General features: G+C 46.0%; 1 protein-coding gene across 1 annotated transcript in view; it reads right to left on the reverse strand.

The window, feature by feature from the left end:
• The window catches only part of LOC142793965 (uncharacterized), a 31,255-nt gene extending 18,376 nt beyond the window's left edge, over positions 1-12,879 (reverse strand). Inside the window, exon 1 of the mRNA XM_075885827.1 lies at positions 12,760-12,879. Coding sequence (XP_075741942.1) covers positions 12,760-12,879 — 120 coding nt within the window. The remainder of the gene's footprint in view (positions 1-12,759) is intronic.
• Between the last annotated feature and the right edge of the window lie 2,004 nt (positions 12,880-14,883).

Raw genomic sequence — 14,883 nt, forward strand, 5'->3', positions numbered from 1 at the left:
CCTTTAACAAGATTTGCTTTATAATTTCGGGTAAAATGAAAGAAGATATTTGTAAAAATAATTTTGAGTATCCGGCGTTCCTCACTTTCGAAAACGAAGCGCTTCGCATAATCTCACAGGCATTGGTAGACAACCCTTTGAAGGCGAATGCTTTGTATGCCTTATCAAACGCGAAATTTTACCATCGGCGTCGGCGTCCCGCGGCGTCGGAGACGAGTAATGAAAAAGACAAAATTGCGTCACACAATGACGCAACCATATGACGTGACTTCATGATGCATCAACTAAACAATGATTGATCTTCAGTGCTTCAGAGGTAGCACTGTAATCGGTGTCAGCTGTGCGTTACGAGCTACACGGACCACTTGTATCACTTGCGTTTTCTTCATGTTTCACGTGAGAAAGGGCAACACGTGACGTTTTAGTGGCTTTCAAGTCACTGCGGTGTCATATAGAACGAACGTACCGACAATGGCGCTCAGGCAGCTCTTGAAGGTATACACAGGAAAATACCATACCTCTTTCAATGTTTGACGGTGCCAGCAGTCTTCGAAGGCTTGCACGGGAGATCACGCTCTCTATCTATGGTGCCCACCAAGCAGCAAGACCAACCGGACCAATCGTCAACACCGCCTTTTTTACGCATATCTGTACGCCATCCGGACTGTTCAAGGCCACACTGTTTATCGTTTATGGTTAGACATGGCACTCACAAAATTGTATTTCTCCTGCATTGCAGTAAACGACAACGCTCTCTGCGATGCCTGTCGTTGTGAGGAGACGATACGCTACATCCTAAGTTACTTGCAAGAACATAATGTTCAGATACAGTCACTGACATTGGTTCTAGCACTTCTTGACAACAGGCAAACGTCTGTTCAAGCCATTCTTGCATGTCGTCGAGAGAGGACATCGCTGCTGAAGGCGGCGAATGCACGGCTGAAGTTTTATCGGGTACCACACCAAAGTGGTGGACTGTGACTCACAGAAAGAGAAAGGATAACTGAAAGGCATAGAGGTTCACCAGAACAAAATTTTCCGGTTCGATACCCTGCACTGGGGAAGATGTGAGAGGGATAGAAAAGTAAAAAAAAGAAAAGGTGTAATCAAAGATAAAGACAAAAATGCGCACACTCTTCAGTATCGGAGTGTGATAGTCGTTTAGCAAGTCTAGTTGACCTCACAAATTTTGGCAGGGCCTCCATCGGCGCCATGATAAAAATAATGTTTCTAGAGAAAAGAGCTCGCAAACACTATGCATGACAATCGAAAGCTCTATCTGAGAGTTGCGCTGATGTTTAAAACTTCTACGCAGAAATACCCCATACACATGTCACATCAGGCGAGGAATCGCGTTAAAAGATCCAGTACAGCGTGGCGGAAGAACCAAATTGTACCGGGTGTCAAATAACGAAAATTACGTAACCAGTGGCTAGTTTAAGCATTCGTTCTTGGTACGAAGAGTTCCGCCATAACAGAGAAATTCATCAGCCGCAACATCAACCGAGTGTGGCGCTACGTAAGTGCGCCTGTTGCATTACAAAAGCACATGTGGGCTTCCTCGCTACTTTGCGGAATGATGAGTTACGACAATCCCCAATTGCACTTGCTGCAGTCTCCCTAGGTTAGTTCACAATATGCTCGGCGAAGGCCACTTCTCCGGCTGACGCTGTTAGAGCGGCGTGTTCTCCGCAGAACCAAACATTTATTTATTTTTACCTGTTTGAAGATAGACGTGCCGTAGCTTCTCTGAATTTCACGTGACATATTGCTCTTATCAGTGGGCTCTGTAACCCTGTATATAACAAAATTTAATATTTCACAATATTTCAGGGGTGACTAGTCGACTCTCAAATCCTCGTATGCAAGGATTTGAGAGCCGAATAGCCGCCCTGAAAACACTGTGGAATACAGACGAGTACATTGCTGTTGAAGCTTCATGACGCAAATATAAAAGAAATGAGAGCGCGTGTTTCGAATTTACATATTGGGCAAACCAGCTACGGAAGCTTCTCTGAGGGGTGTAGAAGTTGCCTTCGCATTATTCAAGGTAACCAAAACCAGCTAATAGACCACGCAGAAGCCAACAGCATAATGTGTGTAGCCAGTCGCTCTTCACTTTTTTTACTAGGCAAGGCAGCACTCAGAACGTAACTATATAGAGTAGTTTATTCTAGTCGACGGTATCATGCGCCGCAGATTGCTATACAGCAAGCAAAGTGAACGAAGTAGCTCAAAAAAGCTGCCAACTTAAAGAGATATTTAATTTTAGGTGTGCGACAACCAATGGGAACAAGTATTATTTCACTGGAAAAGAAAAGACATCGGGCTACAAGTAGGTGAAAGCAAGTTACAGCAAAAAGTAGACGTTGCTGCATTGAATGCTGCATCTGCGAAGATTCGAAGCAGCTTCGTGAACAGCTTCCCTAAATATCTTCGAAGTATGGGAGTCCTGCAACGCTTCATTCATCTTCTTCACTACAGTTTGAACATCCATGCCCTTCCAGAAAAAATATTTAGAGCCTACTGACAGTTGGTGGTTCATTTCAGCGGGGTCGATATTTGGCCAGTGTCCGTACCGCTTTCTGACCTCGGTGACGTCAGTGCCTGAGGGACAATCGTTTTTTTTTGTGCGCAATAATGCTGTGACGCAGGCGCATAAGCGAAATCTTAGTCAACGTCCAATATTTGTACGCAGGCCGCCATACGCGATCAACATGAAGCAAATTATTACAGTCGTGTTAGCGTTGAAAGGATGGTAACTAGGAAGCTATCTGTACAAATTCTATTCGCAGTGACCTGTGCAACCACTCTGCATGCATTAAGCTCGGCCTTTAGGCCCTGCCATTTTTTACCCCCCCCCCCCCCCCCCCATATATCGTAGACGTGCATAGTGCGTCTGATTAGTTTCTCTACTCTTATTAACTAATTTGTTCTGGTTTCTCTTGTGTCCTTATGTTCCTTAATACTAATGTCATATTTCTGAGATGGCTGGCTCTAACGCAGCCTATTACAAGTCATATGGCTATAGCGCACCAAGACAAGGACACGAAAAGAGACGCACACACCCAAAGTGCCAACTTGCAACTGTTTTATTTGTGACCATACACGTTCGTATAATAACAGTATATTGATAAAACCTAGAAAACATTTACATGAAAACAGATTCCACAAGAGACTACTTCACTTCATACACAACACCGGCCTAACAGCGCATATTTAACAAAAAAAAATATTATGCCTTAAAGGAAAGTCTTTATCGCAATAAAAAAAATAAAACATTTGCTTTTATATGTGCTGGTGATATTTTCTCGGCTAATCCTAATAGCGCGAAAGAGCAGGTGAACTTGACCCTTTATACGCCGCTATATAGGCGGCCGGTTTCTACAACAGTGTACAGAAGTGAAGTGGTGGGATGGGGGTGGGTTGGGGGAGTACTTATATTAAATGGTCTGCTCACGTAGCGACGCTCATTCCCAAAAGACAGCTCTCAGGTCATTGAGCTCCTGGGGCAACGAAATTCAAGTTCAGGCAAGCACTCATTAGCGTCCAGCGTCGGGGAGTTACGCAACTCCATTCGGGAAGCCGTCCAATCGCAAACGAGCTTTCAAACTTGCGCCACAAGCCACCCTATCCCCTCACACGTGCTCCTCACGATCCTCTACTATGCCACCTCATTCCAGGTGGTCTTCTCGAATTCGTGAGGTTCAAACTACGCATAAATGTAAGTAGAGTAAAAATAGTAGGAAAAGGTAACACAGATATATACGGGCGTATCGAGCAACTTGTAGTTTTAGTCGTTCTCGCGTTCACGGCGAGTTTGTTTTTCGGCTCTCCGTGACAAAGTCCTTATCCACTCCGGCCGTTCCACCTGCCGTTGCTGATGCAGCTACTCCTACGCTGCTGTTCTTGCGCTGCTTGCGCTGGTTCGACTGGGGCAGAGAAGCACCCAGGAAAAAGAAAGTCTAGTAACACTCGTTGTTTTGTTTTGTTTTGTTTTTTTAGTCTGCTCGTTTCAACCGTTCACCTGCGTAGACTCAAGTTCACTGCGCACTACAGCCTTAGCAACCCACTTTGTTTTTGTTTTTTCTATACGAGTGTTTGCTTGCTCGTGTCTACCACGGTCTACATTCGAGCATGCGCGAGCGTGAGACTGGCGTCAGGTGCGGCTTGTCATGCGCCGCTCCGCGTACAGTCTAAAACCAAAACATGGCGCTGGAGTGCGTCATCGCTCTACACGGGAAGAACAGAAACAAAAAAAGGACAAACGTACTTCGCGTTCACTAGCTCGCTTGCCCGTTTTGCTTGCTCCGAACCTCGTCGGCTGCCAGCATTGGAGATGCTTATGCAAATACCGTGTTAGAGTGGCGGCAGCATAGAAGATTGCGCTTGTTTACGCTACCGCTGGCTTCCAGCAGCGTTCATTCTGTAGCCGGCTTGTCTGAAGCTGTGTATGAGGCCGGTTCCGCGCGCTTTGAAATTTTCCCTTGCTCTTCTATACGCCATCCAACACTCACCTGCAGTTTTCGTTATTTCAGCGTGGCCCACACAGCAGCTGCTCCCAGTTTCTGCGCACCTGGCATGGCACGAGTCAAGACGCGCGACCGCCTTTACTATTTTGGTTCCCTCGATTGGGATACTAAAACATGTGCGCCGTTGTTACGTTTCCTCCTAGCGCTGTTCGACCAGTGAACGCTCAAGCTGGCGCCATGAGGGGCACCGAGAAGGTACCCTACTGTTGCGAGAATTTGGTGGTTTGAAACGAAATTTAAGCTCTCTGAAGCTACACCTCGCTGCGCGAACTTGCAGCACTCACGAATAAAAACTTGAGCCACAACCCTAACATGGCTCCGGCACAGACGCCGCAGTGCAGTACTTTCGAGGCGAAAGCCTCACCGAGGGCGAAAAGTGTTCTTTGGCGTGGTCCGCGGCAATCATCAATATTACCGAGGATGCAAAAATTCAGGTGATCAGGAATAAGGCCTTGATGACTCCACCACGTGACATCATCGTGACGTCATAGATAACGAAAAATTGTGGCGTGCTAAGTTGTGATCGTCCTCTCTTTGTGACGTCGTACAACATAGACAAGATTTCAACGGAAACCCATTTGGCAAAAAAAAATTGCCCGCAGCTTCCCTCGGGAGAACACTGAGGAGGATGCGGAGCATATAATTGGTTAACGGGGTGTTAAAGTGCGACTTACTTGGGTCGATGGCTAAATTGGTTAACGTGGTTGTGAAATGGGGTGTTAAATTGCGACTTACTTGGGTCGATGGCTAAATTGGTTAACGTGGTTGTAGGAGGGGGTGTTAAATGAGTGAACACGTACACACGTATGCGAAAGGGCGGCGCTGGTCGAAGGGACGTCGATCATTGTGTTTGTGGATTCGTTGGAATTCATTTCACCGCGACCTTGGACGTCGACGCGCCGTACAAACCAACCGACGAGCGGCAACTGAGCGAGCGAGCGCCGACCTTGAGTATATATACAGCGCGACGGCGCATGCGCTATCAGCTGTCGAATGTTCTCGAAGGAGAAGCGCGCGCGGCACAGATGGTGGGCGACGGCGCGACGGCGCATGCGCGCGCGTCAGCTGTCGAATGTTCGAGAAGCGGTGCGGACGGCGCGGACGGCGCACTACAAGGCGCGAGTATAAGATTCTTCCGCATCTAAAAGAGAATTGTGAACAAACTTCACCGATAACTACGATAGTGCTAGTGCGAATTCTGGGCACATCTTCACGCTGAGGCCACGCCGACTGCGTTTGCGGTTGTTGCTATCCGTAGCAATGTAACGCTCGTTTCATATTGCCACAGAATCTGCCAGCGCTCGAGTGTTTCCTGCACAACTCTACGCACTACAGGCGTCGCCCACCAAGCGGAGCGATGATAGCCTCGTCACAAGCGAAGCCAGACGCAGTGCACGACGCAGCCCTGCAAGCGCATAAGCTCCAACCGAGGGGCCGGCGCGCGTGCCGGAGAAACAAAGCGAGGTTCGAAGACAGTGGCTCGTGACGTCGACAAACTCCGCAGTCATTCTCTTTCGTAATCAGTTCGCTCTGTCAGTGACGCCGCTAAACGCAGGGACGGGTTCCTAAGAGCTGTCTTCTAAGACGAACCAGACACTCCCCAAGTAAAGTACATTGAACGTTTTCAGCTGCTCGCTCCGATTTCCTCTTCGAAAGACATGAATTTACTCCGTTGCCTTCTCACTTCTTTGCGAGTGTCTATTTCACCAGACCAGACCAAACCAGACCAGACCAGACCAGACCAGACCAGACCAGACCAGACCAGACCAGACAGACAGACAGACAGACAGACAGACAGACAGACAGATAGACAGACAGGCAGAGACAGAAAGACAGACAAAAAGACAGACAAACAGACAGACAGACAATCTTTGATAAATGCTCCCACCCGTAGTTGGCACTGCGACCAATACTGTTATTGGATAGATTAGAAGAATTACGGAATTATAAAGCCGAAATTCGTATTTCTTGTGGAGTCAATGTCTCGAAAACTTTTGCTGGTCGGTGTACTAACCAGCCCTGTTACGGGCTCCACTGGAGAAAAATAAGAGTTGAAAGAGTTACAAAGAGAATGAAATGAAGATAAATAAATAAACAAACAGATACAAAGAGGGCGCACAAAATAATTGAAAGAGGAGGAAGGAAATTTGCAAAGCCTGCCAAAACTACAAAATCCAAGACTATATCAGTGCCCCACGACTCCGCTGCACCTTTAGCATTGCGCCTCCCCTGCAAGCTGGAGTAATTTTATTACTTCTTTACTTTTTGTAATGTTACTTATTTACTCATTTATTTATTTATTTGTTTGTTTGTTTGTTTGTTTGTTTGTTTGTTTGTTTGTTTGTTTGTTTGTTTGTTTGTTATAACGTGAGTAAAAAGTTAGTTCCATTCAGTTGCTGTGAACCATTATTCTAAAGATTACACTAATCTTGCTCATGCACCCTTGACGCCTACGCTAGATTATGTGAAGGCTAGTCCAAGCGAACACCTTCAGTAGGCTTTAAAAACAGTACTGTAATGTAAAACCCAGGCATTCTGGCCTAGCAACAGACACGGCAACTTTCGCTATTTTATGGGTAAAAAATCTCGGCAGTCTTCCCGTTCCCCATCAAAGGGAAGCATATTACCAGTTCTCAATTTTGTACGTGTCAAATTGCGTTCGCTAACGTTCCAGTGATTTCTCTATACGACTGTACTAAACACCATGCTTGACGACAAGCTTTCCTGATTCTCTAATAGCGCTATTGTGTGCTTGGTGTAGTTTTCTGAACATCACGTTGCTGCAAGCACGTATTTAGTGTACCAATAGAGCCCCGAGCCTTTTTCAACGAAAGTACAAAATGCAAGTGTTTCTTTTTGTTCACTTTGACCTCCAAACGAACGTAGAGTGAAGAACGAAGTGAAACCGAAGAAGCCGCCGCACTTGAGCATAGAGAGCTGAATCGAAACGCAATTTACTCGAATCCGGTCGACTCATTTGCAAACTGCTCACGAACTTCGCAGTTTGTTTATTGGCTACGGACGCTGAATACGTCAGTGAGCGAATTAGGCACACTTTAACCGCATTTGCTAGACGTGAAAAGAAGGTTCTCCTCTTTCTGCTCATCTTGCACAACCTGTCTATTCGTTTCCACTTTCTTTGCGGACCTTTGCCGCCAGCTTAGTGCTCATAGTGTTGTACTGCTGACGCAAATTAGGTTTTGTGAGACGAGGGAGCTGGCGCGTTGGATTTCGCTGCGTCAGCCCGTCCACTTCAGCAGCTATTATGCCACTCTTGCGTATTGTCTTCACCTTTAAAGTGTTTTTATAGCTGCATATTTACTCAGCTAGTCTGCACTTTAACACCGGGCCACGATTTTCCTGCACCATACACACGCTTAAAATACGTCTCCCTTACGCTCTAACTTAAAATACCGCTAGACGGCACGACAGAAGAATTTATACCAGATTATAAGTCCTTCACGAAAATCGTTCTTAGGTATCAGCTCTTGCGAAAGCTTTCTTGCAGAGCGTGTTATCTTTGTAGATGCCTCTTCTTCCTTGAACTAAATGACACGATGCAGTGGAAATTAGGGAAATTCTAACGTGGGGAATTGGGTGAAGGCACTTCAATGCTCTTACTGCTCTGTGCTACTGTATATACTGCCACCAAATATTCAAACCTTACTTTGTAACGATGTTTACTGCATCTCAATCGTTGTTTTTTTTTGTGTGTGTGTGTGTGTGTGTCACGCCTGTCGGGTGAAATGGAAGCTTTCTAAGGTGCTCCTTACTCGCTTCACTCTGAATGACGGCAAACACTGACGGAGATGCTTCAAGGTGTGTTAAAACGTATTTTAAAGTTGCCTAATGTAGACCTAAACATACCTGTCATTCTGGCAACTTCATGACCAACAAAATCGGGAGCGCGCGCGTAATTTTCGTATACTCGCTATTTATTGATCTAAGAACGAAGGCGTCACTGTAATCTGCTCTAAGTGCTGGTTTCCCGGCTGCGGCGGCAGCATTTTCGATGGAGCCGAAAATGCTGCGTAGGCTCGTGTGCTCAGATTTGGGTGCACGTGAAAGAACCCCGGGTGGTCTAAATCTTCGGAGCCCTCCACTACGACGTCTCTCGTAATATTATGTTAGTTTCGGGTCGTTAAACCCCAGATATTATTGTTAAAATTATGATAAATCTAAATGCCTATACGCCATGAAACTTGGATAACTTTTACTGCACATAACTTCTACTAAACGAGAAGAAGGTAATGGTTAGCCCGACAAATGGCGTACGCATTACCACAGTCGCACCACTGCCACGTGATACATTGCTTTTATAAAGGCTGGTGGCTATAGTACCATCTCAAAATTTAACATGAAGAATTTAGAGAGAGCAGTGATGCAACATATGTGAACAACTTGCGAAACATAGAAATGCGTCAGCCTGACGAAGGGAACGCTGTCAGCTTCGCTGCGTTACGTGGACCGCGAAGCTGAGCTGGCGCGAACACCGATGGCACAGCGAATCTGGTTGAGTTGCATTAAGAATGAACGCCATGAGCAGAGTGACTAGCACGCACCATTTCGTGCAGTTCATTTCGTATCAACCACCGCAGACGAGGCGCAGCATGACTGGCTCCGTAGCCGGAACACCGCAGATGGCAGCGCGTGGGCACGTTCCACAACAGCCATCACGGACAGGCTTCCATTCATGCAGGACATTATTTCCATATATGGTGTCGGTTGACGCCATCCTCGCATGACGTGGTAAGATGTCATCGATGATCACATGACGGCACTCACGACTGTGGCGCCGCGGGTGGCCGCCGTGCTACCTGGCATCTCGCCGCTGTCCACTCACGCTCTCCTTACTATCCCCGTCTTTCACATCTGCTGCACTCCGCATTCGCTCTCTTTCATCTTCGTACGCTCTGCCGGTTACGATGATGTCGATGCCGCTCAACACAGGAACGGGTGCTTAAAGGCTTCGTTCTAAACCAAGGCGCTAATGTCTAAGTTTCCTTCCAGCTCTTTGCCATGGCTATGTCAGCATTGCAGCTGAGCATCGAAAGAATGTCAAGTGTCAGAAGAACGCCAAGGAATCCGGCTGAGGTTATAGTAGGATCACCAGGAATGACGCGAGTGTGTTTACGTATCCGTCCGAAAAATCAATGGCTCCTTTTGCATTTATGCGATCCCCTCCTTCTTCCTCCTTCCAAGCACGCCTACAGGTAACTCCCGAAAAAAAAAATACACGTAGAAAAAGCACCAGGCGCAAGCATCGGAGTGCCCGCGTCACGGGCATGACCGTCTATACATGGCTAAGATGCATAACAAAATAATAACGCAGAACTTCGTCTCCGACAACTGACGCTGCAGGCAATCTCACGGAGAAGAACACCTCTCGCTTACCTCGTCCGTCCTTACGGCTCTCACATGCCCGACGTCGGAAGTGCAAATTCGAGCGCGTGCGCGTACTTGTAAACTAGGCGCCCGCGGATCTGTGCCTTTCTACCGGAAGAAGCTTGGAAAGCGCGCCACGTCAAGACCAACCAAAAAACAAAAAACACGTGCGCGAGATGCGAAGACGTTAGCGTAGAAACAACGCCCAAGTGTGTAGCGAATGCTAGGAAGCTTCCTCTTCTCGAGGCTGTCACAGCGCCCGCGAAAAACGCGTTCGTTAGACAGTATGTGCAAAAGATTGTAGCGCAAACTGAGGAAGCTTTGTTTTGTTTTCACGAAGAATCCTTCCACGCGCGGGTTTCGACTTGTGTCCGTAAAGGGAATTCGCATGTGCTTCCACGTTTTACGCTGCATGGAAAGCTTGGAATGGGTGTCATGGTCTTAGAGAAAAAAACATTGCAGCCCGTGCGGGATATCATACGTCTAGGCCTATGCGTCCATCATTGTTATTGAAATGTTTAGCCGTCACTAACGGATCGGTTTGCAATCGAATCGGTCTGCTATACTATGCTTCTCACTCGTATTTTGTGTATTCAAGAAACGTACATACAGTCGAGGTAAAAAAACTGTTTAGAGTAGTGTTCTTGTTAGTTGCTTTGTTTTGCTTTTCATCGAAGAATCTTAGGTCAAACCTCAGCCAAGATTGTTTTGTGGTTATGTGAACGTCAGTACTGTAATCGTTATTTACAGATACTCCCAAAGGTTCAGATGTCGTTTTTCAGTGTCAGCTCTTCTTTCCCCTGTTTGCTCCACATTGCAATATTAATTGCTGTTTTTTTTCTTTCGTGTTCTTACACTAATGGGCAACCCACGAAGTGAGCATTGCTACTCATAAATAGGAATTGCGGACAATTATTTATTTTGAATATCATGGTATTTCAATTTTGTGACGGTTTAGAAGTAAAGCTCAAAACAATTTTTTTTCTTCTTTTATTGCTGCGCTTGCAAGTCGTAAGAAAACTGAAAGAAATGTACGACCGTCGTGTTCTGTCGTCCTATTTCTTTACGCCATCTTTTAAAGCACCCGAACGAAAGCTGACACAATCTATATAATTTTAACTTTGACTCATATATTCTATATTTACCCTAAGGATGCGGGTGGCTTTCGCCAAGTGACTTTCTTTTCGCAATGAAATGGCTAAAAATGTCGTTTGTTCTCTCTCTCTCTCTCTCTCTCTCTCTTGATGACTATGGGGCCGACAGGACCTTGCCACACATCACACATCTGTGATTGTGATGGCTACATTGTGCAAAGACGACAACTTACAATCTCTCTAGCTAGGCTTCACCACAAACTGATGTTGATAGCAACCATTATGGGGTTTTGTCCGGAAAAGTCATCACGAATGAAGGAGACCAAGTCATCGGACTTCCACTAGTCGGTTGTCTTAAACAAGTTATTAGGGAGGCTGTGTTACATTACTCTCCGTATGTAGCTAAGTTGACGGTGACTATTTTAATCCTCATTCAAATTTTCACGAAGCCGGCAAAATAGACAGCTTCGAGATGACGGCATTGGAGACAAAAAATGATGCAGGCTACTTAGCTGTCCCAACAAGATGATGGTTCAGCGAAATCCTCATATAGCTCGTATCTCGATGGCATGGTGATCCGTCTGCGAACAAACGCTCTTCCGGGCGCTTATTGTGAGCTACGTTCACAACGTTTGTAGATTTAAACGCGGCAGAAGTAAAAAAAAAATAACACTAACGTCTGATTTTCCTATCTTCCTTTTCTCGACCCGAGGTGGCGTCACATCACGTAGGCATCATCGAGACGCATTCTATTTCTTGAACAACATGGGCGATTTATGCTGTCTTCTAAGCTGTCAGCGCAGACTGCCTACGATGCTGTTCAAAACTGGAACGCAGTGAGACAACATACTTGCGCAAGCGACTCCAAAAAAAAAACGAACTCAGAGAGTTGTTTGTGCATTCAACTAAGACGATTCGAACGCAAATTCTATCATTTTTTCCTTCGCAGTGAATGTATAGAGGAGCAGAAAACACGAGCTGTTGCTTCTAGTGCCGCTGCCAAGCGTTATCTTCATCTTTAAGGACGACAGTATTTCTTGAACGCAAAAGTTTTTGTTCCGCGTTTCTGCATGTCTGTCCGTCCCACGATTCAGCCCAACGTCCAATGTTTAAGCACTTTCTTAACACCCGGCCACCTTGAAATGGTGGCTGCGTTCATATTTGTGAACATTGTCGATCTAAAAGAAAATATTTCGTATATTTGAGGCGCAACATCAATAAGTAAATATTAGTTGGTGTGTGCCTTTACTGCAAAACGCATACATACGTAATTAAAAAGACCTTATTGCACCTTAGGCTGCGCTGAAAATGTGACGCTAAGCACGAAAAAGCGTTCTGCCGACAATATGGTGCTGCCACCTGGCATTAGCCCCGGCTTCTGCACAAGCTAATGTTTTCCGGCAGCACGGCCAGATGACGTCTATATCTCTCGCAGCACCTCCGCTATTTTTTCAATGCCAGCCAGATGTGGTCTATGCACCATAGAGAAGGCGCTGTCTGAAGCGAGGCAAAACATACTACCGCAGCTGGCAGAAGACTATCGTCTTTCAACGGAATTTGCCCCGAAGCACGCAGATACGCGGTCGATTTTCTTTCTCTTAATGACTGGCACATTATGGTTTCGTTCGCTGCCCAAAGGACGGTGCTGCAACGGCATCATGTGACATTACGTCAAATGACGTCACACAAAAATTCATAATGCCATGATGATGTCACAACTTTCTTTGTGACGTCATGTGAGTCATCACGTGGCAGACATATAACTTGAATGAAGTCCCGGAGTACTGGGCTGGGAAGGACCCGCTGGGGCCCTCTGCTCGCCTCTGGATGCTGAGCAGGTAGACGCCACCGCCAAGGCAGCGCAACATGGCGACACCACACCAGGATGGCAGCTGAGTCGGATTACTCCCGCCGATGATTACAGCATCTCCTACAACCACCCACCGCGACACGCAGGTGGCAAGCGGTAAGCCACCGCCTCAAAAACTGACCTGGACAGATGCGAATGGAGGTAGCTGGCTCGCCTGCGTACCGGTTGCGCCTGGCCTGCGGCACGCATGTATTCCACGGGTCGTTGCTCACCGCCTGCGTGCTTCAGGTGTGGTGATGACGAAACGATGGAACATATTATTTATTCCTTTCTTGCACTGGCTGCAGAGCAATGTGTGATTGTGAGCAGCTATCGCCAGCTCGGTCTTTTTGCGGCCATCACAGAGGGCGTCTTCTTTTTTTTTTTCTGCACGTTTGAACATGCGAACCCTCCTATGTTTCTTCGACCTCCCTGCTTCTGCGGACCTCGCCGCCTTATAGACGAAAACTATGGCTTCGGGCTACTGAGTCCACTGACAAGACGTCCTTTCCTGTCATGCATTTCACTTTTCTTTCTTTCTTCTATGTTCTATTCCTCTTCCTATCCCCTTGCCCCTCGCCACTCCACTCGAGGCACTCAGTTATGCACCCGTGACAGGAGGCAAAAAATAGGATCATTCTTATCTCTTCCTCCTTCATTAACCGCTTTGAGTCTCTTTCAACTTATGTTCAAAAGGGAGTAACACGTGGTCTTGAACTTTTTAATTAGCCTCCTGTACTCATTTCTCGTTTCTCAATCAGTCGGTTCGCGGCTGGTTCACCAGTACACCTCAGAAGATTATACTACACTCCAAAGCATGATTTTTTTTTAACCTCCTATAAACTGAAAAAGCAATAAAGTATTCTGTATGTATCACATATATATTTCGCGTAGTTCCTACATAGTTTTGTGCGTTTGCAGAAAAACCATCCACTTATCTTTCAGTGAAACTGCTTCTAACTAATGCAAAATCACTACAAGGGAATGAGAAAAAAAAACTAATCGTCCCGCATGCTCCAATAAATTTTTACATCTGAAACAATATCTTCAGTCGGCCAACTTTTAATGAAAGTGCGGCTGGACTCTTAGAAAAAAGAGGCACAGTCTTGTATTGCAGGATTCTTCCAAAAAAGAACAAAAAAATCAGAGGTGCAATTCGAGTGGTCGAAAACATCATTTTGTTTCCACCCTTGCAAGCATTCCCTAACAACAACTTGTTTTTTTCAGTATCTTCGTTTCGGCCAGGTCTGGTTCCGGAGGGTAATACTTTTTATCCCATTTCTCCGTTACACGATATGTTGCACCGAACCGTAATCTCGCCCACCTTTGCTAAGACTCTCGCTTTGTTTGCGGCGGTGAACGCAAAACGAGACGCCACTCTGCCTCTTTGCTTGCCGCGTGATATTTCCTTCACTGCGCGAGATCAAAAGGGGACAGATTCGTTGCTGGGACCTAGTACTCTGGCATACCTTGTGTTTACGCGTTTGCAAGTTGCTGGCGACGCGAACGAAAAAGAGTATCACAGGGAAAAGGTACCATAGTAATTATTTCTTGTTGTTTCACGATCCTAGAAACCGCAAACGCGTCATTGTCCCACACACATTTTTTTTTCAAGAATGACGTCTGATACTAATACGGGTCATCATAATCTTTATTTCATTTTTGACTTCAAGGGAGGCATTGCTCAATCTCCTCAAACTACCTCTATTAATTGCGCTACATCCGATATTGAAAGCCCAGGAACATATCGACTAACTTCTCAACGCGTGCTGGCATATTACATTTGCTCGCGATCAGCACAGTTCTTATAACTTACTCGATAAACATGTAATTGCGTATTTCAAGGTCGTGTAGAAACAATATGGGGGCTCTCTTGGAGTATAACGCGTTTCTTTCATCCATATACAAGTTTTGGAATCAAATGGTTATCTTTCAACGCAGAAATTTCATGAGTGCTGGCTCAAATCCTGCATTCACTCATGTACGAAAGAATCTTTAGGGCATCCAACTCAGTGTAGTCGGT

This window comes from Rhipicephalus microplus, unplaced genomic scaffold (assembly GCF_043290135.1).
Source record: "Rhipicephalus microplus isolate Deutch F79 unplaced genomic scaffold, USDA_Rmic scaffold_351, whole genome shotgun sequence".
In the NCBI taxonomy this organism is placed as follows: Eukaryota; Metazoa; Arthropoda; class Arachnida; order Ixodida; family Ixodidae; genus Rhipicephalus; species Rhipicephalus microplus.